Here is a 15724-nt window from a genome sequence, read left to right on the forward strand (position 1 = left end):
TAGGGTTATAAGTATGGTTGTGATTATTTTCTAAATTATTTTTTTATTTTAAAAAGTGTTAAAATAATATTTTTTAATTTTTTAAAAAATATTTCAACATTAGCATATTAAAATAATTTTAAAAATATATAAAAAATATTAATTTAAAATAAAAAAATTTAAATTTTTAAAAAATACTTTTAAACACAAAAACAAACTAATTTCCTTTTATCACTACTCGGTTTGTTATTTTATAGGTGTCTTTATGCAGATCCCTTGTGCACACTATAGCCACACCTTGGAATGATAACCTTCAGTAATTACGGGTTGAAAATCTGTCTTATAGGCCGTGATCTTTTGAGCCTAAAAGGCCATCTTTTCCTCAACATTATCATTGCAAAGATATACACCAAATAATAGCTACACAGAGAGCATGGATTCAAGCGTCAAGTTGTTGTTTGTTTATGAGCTCGCATATGATATAATCCTGAGTTGTCCGGCGATTATGGCGCATATCAACCCCGATCTAATAAATAACATGAGCAAAATAAACAAATTAAAAAAAAAAGGTTATTTGTTTCCGGGTCTATGGTCTCACTCTCCCTCTATATAAGATCTACACATATCCATAGTAAATTCCATTTGTTTTTTTAGCAAGTAAAATAAAATACCAAAAAAATACTAGCTTCTTCATGATTTACCATGATACGAAGATGATGTCATTGTAAAATAGAGAGAGAAAGTGAGCTTTAGTCACTAGTGAGCAAGTTGATTAGAAAAAGATTAAAATCTGGAGTTGTGAACTACCCCTAGTCGTCTTTAGCTACCTTGTCTCGAAGAAAGAAAGTACTATATAAAAGGGGGAGAGTTTTCAATTTTCACGATAGCTTCTCCGTCGTGACTGGATCCATACAAATCATCTCTCTATCTCTACTTCCTCTGTAAATAGTTGAAAGTGAGAGAGAGTCCAATTTGCAGTTTAAAGGTGTAGTCTTAAACGACAAAAGCTGTTTCCGGGGGCTTATGTTTAATTACTCCATTCAAGAGTTCTTACTGATTTCAGGGGTTATTTCTCGCGGTTTTCAACAAAGAAGAAAAATACTTGTATTTTCACTTGTGCCGATATAAGGTAGTGTTTTTCTCCCTTAGAAGTAATCGGCTTTCTCCCTTTTGCTAGATTTGATTGGGCTGTGAAATGATGATATTTCCTTCTTTTTTATTAGTTTACTGCATTGATCTATGTGGGTTATGGGTCCTTTTTTGGTGAGGTACTGAAATGAAGTGGATTCTTTTCCTAGGAATGAACTTGCACTTGTGCATATTCATATCCAAGGCTAAGAGGCTCAATGACATCAAAAGTGATTATATAAGGTTATCTTGTTTTGAAACATATGTGCTTTACTTGTCTTTGAATCCTTTTATGTGTTTAGTCTTAGAGTTGCCTATAAAGTTTCTTCCTCTAAATAGTTTCAGTTTCTTTTCATAGGCTCTATTTCTGTTTCCTGGGTTTTGGATCTAAACATTTGCTGTAATGACCATAAACTGAGATCCCAATATCTTCCTTTCTTTTAGCTCGTTGGAGTGAAATTAATTACTCTCTATCTGATGTTTTAGCTTTTGCCTTTTCCTTTGTCACCCCCCCTGAGGTTGGGGGTTGGAGGGGGGGGACTGATTCCTTTGAAATAAAGAATGGTTCTTTGCCTTCCTGGTCTCTTTTTTCTTTGTTTTTTTAACTCATTTGAGAAATTCTTCTCTGAATTTCTCTCTTTTCTCTATTGCAACTCCAGGTGAATAATCATTGTGTATAACTTTCTAATTTGTTTCCAAAGTTTAATATTATTGTTGGGTTTTCAGGTTATAGAATGTCGAAGCATCGAGGTGCAACAGGTATGCGGGTCTCTGGGAACAGCAATGACTTATGGGACTCCCAAATGAAAGATAAGACAGAAAAGGAAGATTTGGATAGGAATCGTTCTTCTGATCAAAGTTATTTAGCGCTGAGGTTTCCTTTCCGGGTACTTTTTCCTGATAACAATTCTCCTTCCAAATATGGTAGTGGTGAAAATGGCTTTGCATCTGATCCATTAATTGTTGGGAGTCCAAGAAGCCGGCACAAATTGGCATTGCTACTTTTGAAGCTGAGCTTAGCTGTGATTGTAATTCTTGCTCTGACGGGGTCTTTTTGGTGGACTATCTCAATAACAACAATGTCAAGAGGTCAAATATTACATAATTATAGGCGACTCCAGGAGCAGCTTGTTTCAGACCTGTGGGATATCGGAGAGCTATCTCTTGGTTCCTCGAGGTTGCAAGAATTGGAATTCTGTTCAGAAGAGTCTGAAAATTATGCTCCTTGCTTCAATGTTTCCGAGAATCTTGCCTTGGGATATTCTGATGGTAGTGAGAATACTCGTCTTTGTGGGCAGAGTTCAAGGCAAAGTTGCCTGGTGCTTCCACCTGTAAATTATAGGATCCCGCTTCGTTGGCCTACAGGAAGAGACATCATCTGGGTCGCAAATGTAAAGATTACTGCACAGGAGGTTCTTTCCTCTGGTAGCTTGACAAAGAGGTAAGTAGATGAACTTTACCGTATTACACTTCCATTTCCCAGCTATCCTCCATTGATTTCTCTTTTACCTTGGTTGCCAGGATGATGATGTTGGATGAAGAGCAGATTTCTTTTCGTTCAGTCTCTCCCATGTTTGACGGTGTTGAAGATTATTCACATCAAATAGCTGAAATGATTGGACTGAGAAATGAATCTAACTTTGTGCAAGCTGGGGTAAGCCCATGTAATTTATTTCCCTCTTGGGAGTTTGGTCCTGTCTCATGTACTCTCATAGTTTTAATAAATAGGGTAGCATTACTATGATCTGGTATTGGATGCAGAGTGGTTCGGTAAACTAATAAGGAAAAGCTTTTTAAATAGCCTTTCAGAGTAACTAGTTTTCATATTTACACCTTACCCTGAAACTAGATTCGAGCAATATGCAGTCTAAAGTCTATTAAACATATTAGCGCTCTTTGATTAGTTATCAAAAGGAAAAGAAAAAAATAAGGGAGAAGAGGACAGCATTTTAGTGCTCTATGACCGCATGATGAGCCCATTTGGTATTGTAGTAATGATTTTTTTTAAAGTGTTTTTTCGCTTAGAAATGCATTAAAATTATATATATATATATATATATATATTATTTTTTTTTTAAAAAAAAATCATTTTTAACATCAGTATATCAAAATCATCTCAAAACACAAAAAAATTAATTTAAAGTAAAGAAAAAAAATTATATTTTTTCAAAAAGTGCTTTTGAAACACAAAAACAAGTAGGCTCATGTCCTGTGCTGTCAAGAACGGAAGTTTTGCAGCTTACTTGTATTCTTCAGCCACTTGCTACTAGCTATGTTCTATGAGCAATATTTATATTAATTACCCATGTTTATTTCCTGATTTTTCAGATAAGAACCATTTTGGATATAGGATGTGGTTATGGTAGCTTTGGAGCACATCTCTTTTCTAAGCAGCTCATAACTATGTGCATCGCAAACTATGAGCCTTCAGGAAGTCAAGTTCAACTTACTCTTGAAAGAGGTCTTCCTGCAATGATTGGTTCTTTTAATTCGAATCAATTGCCATATCCTTCTCTTTCCTTCGATATGTTGCACTGTGCACGATGTGGCATTGATTGGGACCTGAAAGGTATTAGTTCTGATGTCCTAGCTAATGATCATTGTGGACATTATGTGGGCCGTGTATGAATATAAATGTGAACACATATCACATCATATGGGAAAATTAAAATGTCAGCTATGTGTTCTTTCTTGTGCTTAAAGTTCACTTACAATGCATACTTGGCAGGAAAAACTCTGTAAATTTATCCTTCGCTGTAGAATTTTAAATTTATTGGATTATCAAAAGCCTGTATAGCTAAGAGTTGGGATAAAGAGACTTACTAGTAAACAATGGTAACTGTGATTTACCATGCATTTCTCCAATTTCCATTCCCTTTTCCTCTTGAAAATCTGTCGCTGATCTATCTCAAAGGTATTCCTTGAAGTGCTACCTTGCCAACTTCATATTGTTTTTTAATTTCCATTCTGGAGGTCTAGAGGTTGAATAAGTGAAACAAATCATAGGCTACTAATGACTTTCCTCTGGGTTTCTTGGTTTTAAATCTGATTGCTGGAAAATGATGTCATACAGACTGGATGTCTTCTAAAAGTGTGCCTGCAACTGTTGACTTCAGAATCTTGTTTGCTAATTATTGTGTGAAATTTGGTCAATGCAAAGCACAAATCTTAGTTTTTTTCTGATCTCATAGAACTAGCTTATTGTTAGCTTATTGTTGCACCACATACCACATGTGAATTGTTAAAAGAAGATGGTCATATAAAACTACTAAATATTCACTTTACATGCTGCAGATGGTTATTTCTTGATAGAAGCTGACAGAGTTTTGAAGCCTGGTGGGTATTTTGTCTGGACTTCACCACTTACCAATGCTCGTAACAAAGAGAACCAGAAAAGGTGGAACTTTGTACGAGATTTTGCAGAAAATCTCTGCTGGGAGATGTTGTCACAACAAGATGAAACTGTTGTATGGAAAAAGACTAGTAAAAGAAGCTGCTATAGTTCCCGGTAAAGCCACCAGCAAGATATCCACTTGCATGCCGAGATTTGTATTGATGTTGATTGAATTTGAATACCAGTATGGTACTTAAAGAACATGCAAAATGCATCTAAGCATATATTCATAATTTTTTTAAAAAAAAATTCTCTGCATAAATATGATAATACATTACATGAGACCAAGGGGTGGTTCTGATTGATAGCTTATACTGCTCTGTTATTCTAGGAAGCCTGGTGCAGGCCCTTCTACCTGCAGTAAAGGTCATGACGTTGAATCTCCTTATTATCGGCCACTCCAAGGGTGCATAGCTGGGACGCAGAGTCGTAGATGGATTCCTATCCAAGAGAAGACAACCTGGCCTTCTAGGTCTCACTTGAACAAGACCGAGCTTGCAATATATGGTATTTGATACTCTTTTTACATGATTTTGGAACAGCATCTTTGTGGACTTTAGCAAAGATCCCTTTGCCTTATGTTCTTGTTGTCTATATTTTATCAGGTCTGCATACAGAAGACTTCAGTGAAGATGCAGAGAATTGGAAAACAACAGTCACTAATTACTGGTCTGTTTTGTCACCAATAATATTCTCTGATCATCCAAAGAGACCTGGTGAAGAGGATCCTTCTCCACCTTATAACATGGTCCGAAATGTACTAGACATGAATGCTCATCTTGGCGGTTTCAATTCTGCACTATTGGAAGCTGGGAAGTCTGTATGGGTAATGAATGTGGTCCCAACAAGTGGACCAAACTACCTTCCCTTGATACTGGACAGAGGCTTTGTTGGTGTACTGCATGATTGGTAATTCTGCCATCTACTTCTCTCTCTCTCTCTCTCTCTCTCTCTTTTATTTTTTATTTATTTTTCCAGTTTATCCATTGAAACATACTTGTATCTGTTTTCATTTTCTTGTCTGTCCGGAATTGGCTACTCAACTATCAGATGCAATTTCAGATATTTTGTTTGGATGATGAATTGGCAGGGTTTTAGTACATTCTGTACTAGATTGGAAACACTCTATTCTGATCTTTCATCCGTGCTTGGTTATCTACTTTTCCTCTTCCCATTCCTCATTTGTTTGCCCCACCTCTCCTTTCACATTCTCTGTTTGATTGCCCGTTTATGCCTTTCTTGTTGAGTTAACCTGATTGAATAAGAGGAATAATATTCCTTTGAAACTAGTTAAGCCTTCACCTGCTGATTTCAATGATTCACTAGGCTGGCATTACAGTCTCTTAACTGTGGAATAGCAGATAGGGAAACTGAAATTATGCAATTTCAAATATATTTTTCTTCAGAGATCAACTACATTTGTTCTCTTTGGGCTTGGTTACAATGGTTAATGATAAGTAATTGGAGGACTTTATGAACCAATTTGGTGAAGACAATGCATGCTGGATGATATGTTATCATACTGGATATTTTTTGGGTTTCAGTTGCTCATTTAAGAATCTTGATATGTTTATGGTGGACTTTGTAACAAAGTACTTCAAACTTAATTTTGGGTTTCGCATCAGTCGCTGAAGAGGTTAAGTTTGGTCCTTGACTAGAGTCAGGATACAAGAAAGAGTATAGTTATTTTATGTCTTTAACTGTAGATTCCATGTGCTCTTCTGCTTGTTCTAACTATTATGGTTTTATTATTGCTTGTTTCTTCCACTGATTTGATGGATTATTTCCATGGAAGGTGCGAGCCATTTCCGACTTACCCTAGAAGTTATGATTTAGTGCATGCGAAAGGGCTCTTAACCCTACAAACCCATCAGCAGCGCAGGTGCACCATGCTGGATCTATTCACTGAGATAGATCGGTTACTTCGTCCAGAGGTACCTAATTCCAACTTTCCTCGCTTAAGTTTTGTAGCTTGTTTAGTTGTTGTGGCTAAGGTGGAGAATACTTTTAATATCCAAGACAGGACAAATAAACGGTATCCGTTGTTGTTTGTGTCGAGATCGGAAGCAACGACGCACACATTGGGTTCCGTCATTTTAACTTCATTTTCTTATATCTTTGCACAGTTAGATTTTATGATGTTGTTTGTGTATCAGAAGAATTTAGAAGGACTGATGTTGGTGATTGGTGCAGGGTTGGGTAATAATCCGCGACACAGCTCCCCTTGTTGAATCAGCAAGAATGCTAACTGCACGGCTGAAGTGGGATGCACGAGTTATAGAAATCGAAAGTAACAGTGACGATAGACTACTTATCTGCCAGAAACCTTTCTTTAAGAGACAAGGAGTCTCATCATGAGTTTTTCCGAAGGAAACTCGAGAAAGTTAGATCATACTATTCATATTCATTTTGTCATATGTTAATTAATTATCATGAAGCTTCACATATAAAGGGAGGATAAAGAATTTTGAACAGAAAGAAGAAAGCAGAGGAGAGGAAACAAATGGATGATGGTGGTGGAACCAACCACAACTCCTACGAGGCAGCAAGGCTTCCGTAGGACCATGTAATTACTCAAGTTGAGGTGCTGGGCAAATGAGAAGTATAGAATAGGATTTAATTTAAATTTATTGTCCATTTTTCATGTGATGTCGAATCTAACACTATACAACCACATGATTAGATTGTGAAGATGATTACAGAATAAGCAAGGTCCTACTTTACTTGATGTGTAGTGTACAAAAATGCTTGTCAGTTCATTCATTCATGTGAAGCAATATTTATTTTCTTCATCCTTTTCTTGTCACTTTCGTTTATGCTCTTTTTGTGGTGCTGCAGCACTTTGGAAACTCCATTGCTAAAATACGCTTCAAGCTCGATCCGCAGCTCGGTTTTCCCCCTCCTCAGTCTTTTTTTCATTATCTGGACCCGAAATAAATTGTTTTTTTCTAAAGAGTTTTTTCCTTCCCTGCAAGTTCAAGTGTTTTATTTTAAAAAGTTATTTTTTTATAGTTTTTTTTATTTTAAATTATTTTTAAATAATTTTAATGTATTGATATCAAAAATAAAATTTTTAAAAATAAAAAAATATTATTTTAATATATTTACAAACAAAAAATACTTTAAAAAACTAACATTATCACAAAAATTAAAATATTAAACAAAGATATTTTCTTCTTTCTTAAGTCAAAACCATTTCAGAAATTTATTCTAAAAAAAATAAAAATAGATTTGAAATCCTTCCATGTGTTTTGGAATTTAAATCATCAAATTTAAAGTAAATGAGCATGATTTAATTGTTTATTAAAAATAATGACACCTTAATTATTATTTTATTTCTATTATTTAATCTAAATTATCCAATTCAAATTTAATGATAAAATTTATAACATGATCGGTTTTGTTACATTACGAAAATCAGAGAAAAGATCGTATATTGGAGTTTTTGGCATCGAGGTAAAAACAAGAAAGAGCTTCCGGTTGATTAATACAATATTTAGAGACATTCCCAGAGTATTCGATATCCGACCTTAGCTCAGTTGGTAGAGCGGAGGACTGTAGTGGGTAAATATCCTAGTAGCCATCCTTAGGTCGCTGGTTCGAATCCGGCAGGTCGGAGTTTTTTGGATCTCCATGAAGTTTTTCACTTCCATCAAGCGGCCAAAATCACCTAATCGAAAACCAATCACAGCCATAAGATCTAAACTAACTATTTTGCCGATCCACCTCCAAAAATCATTTTCCATGGCTTGGCGCCTCTTCCTCTGCAAATCCACCTCCTCCAAAACCCTAACGTCTCATCTCCTCCAAAACCCTACCCCTAACCCCTTTTTATCTCTCTTCTCCTCCCATTTCTCCACATCCTTTCTTGTCACCAAAACCCCAAAAAAACACAAGAAAAAACGCGAAAAACCAGAATCCCCACGCACCAGGCTCGTCCAGCACCCCTCCACCCGGATTCCTCAATTTGAGTCTCTCCTCGAACGCGACTCTTACTTTCGTTTCCTCACTAAATCCAAACAATTCCTCTCTCAACAACCAGAACGCATTCTCCGCCTTGACGACGCTGGAAAGCTCCATCAAGAACTTGGTTTCCCTCGCGGCCGCAAAATCCACCGCTTCCTCCAACGCCACCCTCTCATTTTCCAAACTTATCGCCACACCGATAACAAATTGTGGGTGGGCTTTACAGATTTTATGGAGGAATTGCTGGAAGAAGAGAAGGAAATTATGGATTCAATGGAGAGTGATCGCGTTAATAAGGTGCGTAAACTGTTGATGATGTCGAAGAATAAAAGGATTCCTTTGAGTAAAATTCATCATTGTCGGTTATTGCTTGGAATTCCTGATGATTTTAGAGATAGAATCGCTAAATATCCTGATTACTTTAGAATTGTTGTTGAGAGTGATGGGAAGAGGATTTTAGAATTAGTGAATTGGGATCCGAGTTTGGCGGTGAGTAAATTGGAAAAAGAGTTTATGGTTAACGAGGAGAAGGCGAAAAGGGCGTTTAAGTTTCCTGTAAAGCATGGGAAGGATTTGGATTTGGAGGTGGAGGATACGAGGAGGTTGAATTTATTGAATACATTGCCATTGGTTTCGCCGTATAGTGATGGAGAAAGATTGGAGTTATGGAGCTTAGAGGCGGAGAAGTATAGGGTAGGGATTTTGCATGAGTTTTTGAGCTTGACTTTGGAGAAGAGGGCTTCGATCCATCATATTGTGGAATTCAAGGAGGAGTTGTGCTTGACTAAACATACGTATGATATGCTTAAGAAGCAGCCCCGTACATTTTATCTTGCGGGGACAGAGATGAATTGGGTTGTGTTTTTGAAAGATGCTTATGATGAGAATGGGGGTTTGATTGACAAGGATTCACAGGTGATTTTCAATGAGAAACTGTACAAGTATGCTCAAATGAAGGAAGGGGAATTGGATTCAAGTGTACGGAAGAGTTGACTTCATTGGTGAATCCCAACTTGTTCTTGATGTCATGGAGAGGAGAGGGTTTTTGCTGGCAGAATAGAAATCGTGACTCTTCTTGAGTACTGATATGGATCAAAACCGCAGTGACATTTTTTGCACATACGTGAAGAAATATGACATCTTCCTGTCGATCCGTGATGAATGTGTCTTCTGTATGTGTTATCCTTTTGATAACCCTGTATTCTGCAATCCATATAGAATGAAACTCTTTGCGTTTTTCTGGAATCCTGACTTTATTCGGTTCATTTTATTACATTATAAGCAGCAATCTGAGGATTTTAATTTGAAAGCAGTTGCCCCATTGCTGATGAACCCAACCCGCTTTTCCCTAAAAGATCATTGATGATTGATGTCCTAATCATATTCAGTTATGATCCTCTTGACTCCATAATCTCATTGAATCTTTTCGTGCAAGGCTTGAGTCGACAGTAGTAGAAAGTTATGGTGGCATGATTTTATATTGCAGACTTCCGCCATTTGAGTTTTCACTTATTTATTGTCAATGGCCCGGCAAATACGGTGCCGTTTCTCTTTTCCTAGAATGGTTCGCCGGGAATGATTTTAAGGTCCTGGGTTCTGAAAATTACAAACATTCATTATCAGGGTCAATTTTTGTGCCTCGCAACGGCAGTTTCTATTACCTATATTATTCTCCTTTTCAACATCTCATTCTCACCATAAATAAATAAATAAAAAGGGTTCAACTGCCCAAACCACTACCACCACCACAAAACAGATACAAATGAACAAAACAAGAAATTTCCCATTGAACGCGGAAAGTAGTGTCCCTCTTGAAAGCAGTCTTCGGGGGAAAAAAAAAAACGCCCTTCGTTTACTATAAGTGTTTTAAGGAAGTGTGACCATGCCACACCAACCCTCAGCCAAAAAGCCGTGGAGAGAGAGAGAGAGAGAGAGAGTTCACAGAGAGATCAAGGATAAGTAATTCGACTCATTCCTATCCAGCGAAGTTAAAAGCAGTTTCGAAAACTGATGACAAATTATTAAAAAAAAAAAAAACTTCTCAGAATGGGATCGCGATTAACGGGATGAAGAGGCATGTGCAGAGGACATTGTCTTTAGGTGATGTGTCCGGCTCTTTGACCTGTCCCTGCTTTTTTGCGCACCCCCAACGCTGCCTCTTTGCATACTGGAGATTGAACTGCTAGAGGTCACTCTCTTCACTGCTTTTCTCCGATAGCTCCTGCTGCTGCTGTTTCCAAGGGCGGCTCTGGCAACGCTATCTGCGATAACTTCTCGTGCTCTCTGAGGTTTAATGGGTTGCTTGTTCAGATACACTAGCTTAGGGAGGAGGCCACAAATTGCCTTACGAAGCTGGTCATCACTGATGTTGCTCTGAATTGGATTGCCCAACAGATTCAGAGCTTGCAGTGAGTTGTAGTTCGCAACAAGCTGGCCCAGAGCTTTTGTTGTTGTTATCTTGTTAAAGCTCAAGTCCAAGACTGTAAGCTTCAGGAGCCTGTGCAGCCCCTCAGCATCACTAGTCTTGTTCCCAGCAAGATAGAGTTCCTTGATTATTGTACAGTTCGACAACCCTGATATAATGCAAATCCAGAATCAACACATAGAACCATATAACTGAGGAAATATTATTTCCCAGGAAAAACACTGCATGATTTAAAATGACTCTGCTAGCATGAGATTCATTAGAAATAATTACCTTGTCCAATTCGAGAAATGCGATTGTAACTGAGATCGAGTACCCGCAGTCGGGTAAGTTCTCTAAGTCCTTCAATGCTGTTGATCTTGTTTCTCGATAGGTTGAGTGTGTGTAGGCCCTTTGGCAATGATCCTGGGGTAATTTGGACTGCAAAAGGGGGAAGAACAAACGAAGCTTAGTTGTCACCAATATGTTCCTTTAACAATTGACAGTTTTCTTCTGCTAAAAGCATACCTATGAAGTTGTTTGACAAGTTAACAGATCGAAGACTGGAGAAACGTGATGTGGTGGGAATAGCTTTTAAGCCATTGCCTGAGATGTGGGCAACAGTTGAGGAAGAATTAAGCGATTGGATCACACTATTGGCATGCAAAATCTCCACTGAGAGATTAAAATCTGGGCGTGTCATGGCTCTTCTTGGTGATCTACCGGTATCGGGAGAGGGTGGGAAGACAATGTCGTCGTCACCCCTAACATCATTGTTATTATCATAAGCATCAAGAGGAGAGGGATGGGTCTCAAGATCCTTGACCCATTCATCCACTCTTGAAAATGGGGATGATTCTACTGAGAAAGCAACCCACTGATTCTGGGGCCACAGACCAGAAATCCCAGCATGAAAGCTATTCCAGCTGTGTCTGTCCTCTTCATTGTTGTTATGGCCCTTGTCCATTGACTTTACTGTGAATGACCCAGGTGATTGCATTTTACTCATGGCTCTGTTGGGTTCAAGTGTATCTGATGAATAACCGCCTTGCTGACTCACAAGTTTACTTACAGCCGGTTGCAGTGATTTTACAAACAAAGGTTTGTGAAGGTTTCTGTGGCTCCAGAGGAACAATTTCCACCACAGCCTTCTACTCCTAGAGGGTAGAACTTGGCTGGAAGAGTGCTTCTTTAACATCACTCTGTCAGCACTGCGACGGCTTATTACAGATGTCGGGCTGCTGGGATCTCTTACTTTCTCAGCCAGTCCCTGCAATTCTTCAGAATACTGAGACGTTAAAGGGAACTGAGCAACAATTTTCCTTAGTACTTTGCTTGTTTCCAGATTAGAACAGGACCGTTTAAGCTTAGGCGGACCCCAGAACTCATCCTTCCCGATCCCAGGATCACTAACATGTCCACTTTGTATCAAATCAATACCCTTTTCATCAACTTTTTTCTCAGCTTTCTCTGCATGTTGTTCATTGCCCGTGGTGTCAAGCGGATGAGAGGAATCCAGTTTCATATTTCTTGGAAAAGACACTTCACCGGAAATGGCCGCATGGGATTGGAGATCAAAGTTAGATAAGTCCCTCTTCAATGAAACATTGTCTTCTTGCTCATCTTCTCCTTCATAAGCTACTTCTGCTGCTTCATCCACAACAGGGCTCTCATGGCTCAGCACCTGGACATTGATTGAATCCTTCTGAACATCGAAAGGTACTGACACGCTAAAAGATGTGGTTTTCAATTCATCGCTTTCAAAAGTTTCCACCGGATGTTCAAGCTTGATTTTCAGGGTTTTAAGCGCCGTGTCAAAGTCGGCTGTTCTTGACGATTGCTTATCAATCTAAAATCCAACAAAAATAAAGTTAAAGGGAGCAGATCAGAAGCTCCAAAAAAAAAAGTCAGACAGCAAAATTTACACAATCCTCATTCCAATCAATTATCACCTTCTCTTTCTTCTTCATCCCCATCAGAACAGAACAGCAGTTGAATTTCATCTTTTTGGAAAAAAATGGCCAAACTCTAATTTCCTCAATAGAAGCCCAAACTTATGCACTCCTGATTTATCTTTTTCTCCTTGTTATTCTATTCTGCTGCTTCTTCTTCTATCCCGTTGATGTTTACATCTCTAACTAATGCAGAGTAGACCAGATACAAGCTGATTGAGTCATCAAATGTTAACCGTAATCAACGGGTAGTCGCCAAACCGATGACCAGGCGTAATAGCATATTAATAATGACGAGAATGATGTTCGAGGACACGGAGACAAAGGTTGAACACTCGCTCCGGTTTGAGGAAATATCACTCGATAGTCGGCCAGAGTTTTATAAGCAGTAGCTTCTCTAGAAGCTTCTCAAAATCTTTCTTGAAAACTTACCCTGCAATATGTATGTTGCGAAAAATCCAGTTAAACAAAACAAGACACGAAAGAAAACTCCAGACACCCCATTACACTATGATCAAGTTCCAAAATACCTTTGACAGGGAATTTCTGAAAAAAACCCATCAGCCTTTGTAAGAATAAGGGAATTGTTATACACTGTATATTTCATTTTGCAGTTACAGTATTATGTATTACATGAGGAAGCAAAACATGATCCTATATCTCAGCTAACAATTGCTGAATATCTGTTAATGATTCCAAAGATCAAGCTGAAATATATATGCTAATAACTGTACAATAATCTATAGATGGAAGGTGAATATATGCTGCTAATAGCCTTTCTCATTCATCCATCAATTAAAGATGATTCAAAACGAGCACTTGTATGCACAGTTAGATAATTCTTTCTTCTATATATAAAGCAAATTGTGCAACGAAGAAAGAAAGAGTAGAAATGATACCTGTTGAAGCTGAACAGGAAGCTGGGAGGAATATACAGTTTCGGTTTAGAACCTTGAGAGAATATACCAAGAATATCAAGCTAGTTTACTTTTAACCAAGAAACACAAAACTAATGGAGAATTGTATCAAAGTGCGTTGCTCGTGTGGCAGTGGGTGCTGGGGGCAACTGGCAGGAAGGAGGGGGCCCCGAAATATCACCACAAGCTATTTTTCGTATTTGGTGCCGTGCAGAAGAGCACAAGACAAGTACACGCAAGTTGCACGGCTTTCGTGTAAACAAACCTACGACTCTCATTCTCTTGTAAGAAATAAATATTCGAAATTAAAGGACATTATACCCATAAAAGAATTTTTCCATCTCATTTCTTACCAGCGACACCACGACCTCTGGTATATAAAAATAAAATAAAAATATTTTATTTTTATATCATTATTAATTTTAAAATTTATGAAATTAATTAAGAAACAATCAAACAGATAACTGTCACCCCCGATTAGAAAAAAAAAATTATTTACCTACCATTTAGACATGTCATAAGAAAACAAAACGCACTATTCATTGCGTTTTTTTATATTCAATGATCGGATTTTATTGAGGCCATCAAGAATCAAGATTGCGTTTTTTTTTAATATAAATAAATAAACAGATCTATATGAGGTTAGTTGTTAGTTTTTGAAGAAAAAATCTCTTAAGACGAAATGTAAATAATTATATTGATGTATTTGTAAAGATCTTTCGAAAGGGGAAAAAAAAAAAAAAAAAGAGTTTTACATGTTATGGCTGTCAAATAGATTCAGACATTCCAAATTCTACTTGATTGTCGTGATTCTTGACTTTTAATGCTTTAAGCCTGCGGTTGAAGATTATCTGCACATCCTTATTTTGCGACAGGCTGAAATAGGGTTGCGGGTCTCACATCACAGAACAAAACCCACGACCTGTTCAGCATGTCGGCCCTACTCTTGTACATGTGCCTTCTCTGGATTTTTAAGAATTATATATTTTCATATTTGATAAATTAAATAATAAACACACGTAACTACATGGCATGTAAAAGCACTCTCTTCTATTCAATCCTTTACAGATGGAGTTTTGATGAATTTTTATATACTTAGTTTATATGTATTGTTCAATTGTGTCTTAATTTTTTTTATTAATGTTTAATAAATTATTTTATTTCTAATAAAGAAACAAATTCAAATATCCATTGATTTTGATTAAATGTTGGTATTCAAAATTTCAATTAATTTGGCATAAAACTTGATAATTATTAATTAAAATATTTGATTTTTTCTATTTATGGATTATATAAACAATTATAAATTCACTACGGCCAAAACTAAGAAGATATATCTCTGCTTGTAATTCAATATATAATAATTAATGTTTGTATTTATATTTGATGAGGTTTGAACTTACTCAATTGGCTTAAAAGCCAAGTTGACATCTTAGTTAATAAATTAATCTCGGTTGTGTTGATTTGAATCGTTTTTCTTTGTTAAGGTGGCTGGTGAATAATATCTGATATCTGTAAAAAAAATTCTCTTTTTGTAAATTTGAAGACTCTCTAATGTCTGGATAAGTATCATTTAAAAGAAAAATACAATTATCTTTTATAGAAAAATAAATATACAATAAGGAGGGGGGAAAACCTCTTATTTTATAGATATTTTAATCCCTTTTATAGTCTATAAGGCTTATCTCTTATTCTTTTTCAAGAGAAAGATGTTAAAGTGTAACTCATATATCTCTGACTTATCATTATAAAATATTTATGACTTGTTATGGAAGTAAAATATATATGACTTATCAAACTAAAATATCTCTGACTTGTTAAAATAATTATGAAGTCCAAGATTCTTTAAAGTTAAAAAAAAAAGATTATAGACTCGGCGTTTAGCTAAGCCTGGTTATGTTGAGTATGGTAGATCACTAACTCACATATATCTAGGCTTAGCACTTGATTGAACCTAGCGATAATGAGTTATTATCTTATTTTT

The 15724-nt window shown here is 36.8% G+C and overlaps 3 protein-coding genes and 1 non-coding gene across 7 annotated transcripts; 3 read left to right on the top strand and 1 right to left on the bottom strand.

Moving 5' to 3' along the window:
• Nucleotides 1-733: 733 nt before the first annotated feature.
• On the top strand, nt 734-7293 carry LOC118031619 (probable pectin methyltransferase QUA2). Of its 2 annotated transcripts, none has more exons than XM_035036095.2 (9): nt 734-1108; nt 1834-2548; nt 2629-2761; nt 3436-3676; nt 4402-4615; nt 4833-5008; nt 5107-5410; nt 6297-6435; nt 6695-7293. In XM_035036095.2, the coding sequence occupies exons 2-9, from the start codon at nt 1842-1844 to the stop codon at nt 6857-6859; spliced, it is 2079 nt and encodes a 692-aa protein (XP_034891986.1). In that variant the 5' UTR covers nt 734-1108; nt 1834-1841; the 3' UTR covers nt 6860-7293. The 2 variants fall into 2 exon arrangements, with proteins under 2 accessions (XP_034891986.1, XP_073268522.1); XM_073412421.1 differs by lacking the exon at nt 734-1108 and adding an exon at nt 1133-1337.
• A 732-nt stretch (nt 7294-8025) lies between these two features.
• TRNAY-GUA (transfer RNA tyrosine (anticodon GUA)) lies at nt 8026-8119 on the top strand. Its single transcript has 2 exons — nt 8026-8062; nt 8084-8119. It is a non-coding gene; the product is annotated as a tRNA-Tyr (tRNA).
• On the top strand, nt 8044-9712 carry LOC118031621 (protein WHAT'S THIS FACTOR 1 homolog, chloroplastic). The gene has a single exon (XM_035036099.2). The coding sequence runs from the start codon at nt 8135-8137 to the stop codon at nt 9458-9460; it is 1326 nt and encodes a 441-aa protein (XP_034891990.1). The 5' UTR covers nt 8044-8134; the 3' UTR covers nt 9461-9712.
• Nucleotides 9713-10412: 700 nt separating this feature from the next.
• LOC118031620 (uncharacterized) lies at nt 10413-13908 on the bottom strand. 3 transcript variants are annotated; one of them, XM_035036097.2, is made up of 5 exons: nt 13723-13908; nt 12824-13256; nt 11400-12720; nt 11166-11312; nt 10413-11040 (listed from the first exon to the last, which is right to left on the bottom strand). In XM_035036097.2, exons 2-5 carry the CDS (start codon nt 12872-12874, stop codon nt 10526-10528), a joined length of 2034 nt encoding a protein of 677 aa, XP_034891988.1. In that variant the 5' UTR covers nt 12875-13256; nt 13723-13908; the 3' UTR covers nt 10413-10525. The 3 variants fall into 3 exon arrangements, with proteins under 3 accessions (XP_034891988.1, XP_034891989.1, XP_073268523.1); XM_035036098.2 differs by lacking the exon at nt 13723-13908 and adding an exon at nt 13354-13715; XM_073412422.1 differs by lacking the exon at nt 13723-13908 and having other exon boundaries at nt 12824-13715.
• Nucleotides 13909-15724: the final 1816 nt, after the last annotated feature.

The sequence above is a fragment of the Populus alba genome, chromosome 11 (assembly GCF_005239225.2).
Source record: "Populus alba chromosome 11, ASM523922v2, whole genome shotgun sequence".
Lineage (NCBI taxonomy): Eukaryota > Viridiplantae > Streptophyta > Magnoliopsida > Malpighiales > Salicaceae > Populus > Populus alba.

What these genes read in the sequence shown, in the direction of transcription:
- LOC118031619 (XM_073412421.1), top strand. Translation starts at nt 1,256, where the DNA reads ATGAAGTGGATTCTTTTCCTAGGAATGAACTTGCACTTGTGCATATTC. An exon ending in CTAACTTTGTGCAAGCTGGG is followed by an intron (nt 2,762 to 3,435) that starts GTAAGCCCATGT and finishes CTGATTTTTCAG; the next exon opens with ATAAGAACCATTTTGGATAT. An exon ending in CATTGATTGGGACCTGAAAG is followed by an intron (nt 3,677 to 4,401) that starts GTATTAGTTCTG and finishes TACATGCTGCAG; the next exon opens with ATGGTTATTTCTTGATAGAA.
- LOC118031621 (XM_035036099.2), top strand. Translation starts at nt 8,135, where the DNA reads ATGAAGTTTTTCACTTCCATCAAGCGGCCAAAATCACCTAATCGAAAA.
- LOC118031620 (XM_035036097.2), bottom strand. Translation starts at nt 12,874, where the DNA reads ATGAAATTCAACTGCTGTTCTGTTCTGATGGGGATGAAGAAGAAAGAG. An exon ending in GGATGAAGAAGAAAGAGAAG is followed by an intron (nt 12,721 to 12,823) that starts GTGATAATTGAT and finishes GTTGGATTTTAG; the next exon opens with ATTGATAAGCAATCGTCAAG. An exon ending in CTTGTCAAACAACTTCATAG is followed by an intron (nt 11,313 to 11,399) that starts GTATGCTTTTAG and finishes CCCCTTTTGCAG; the next exon opens with TCCAAATTACCCCAGGATCA.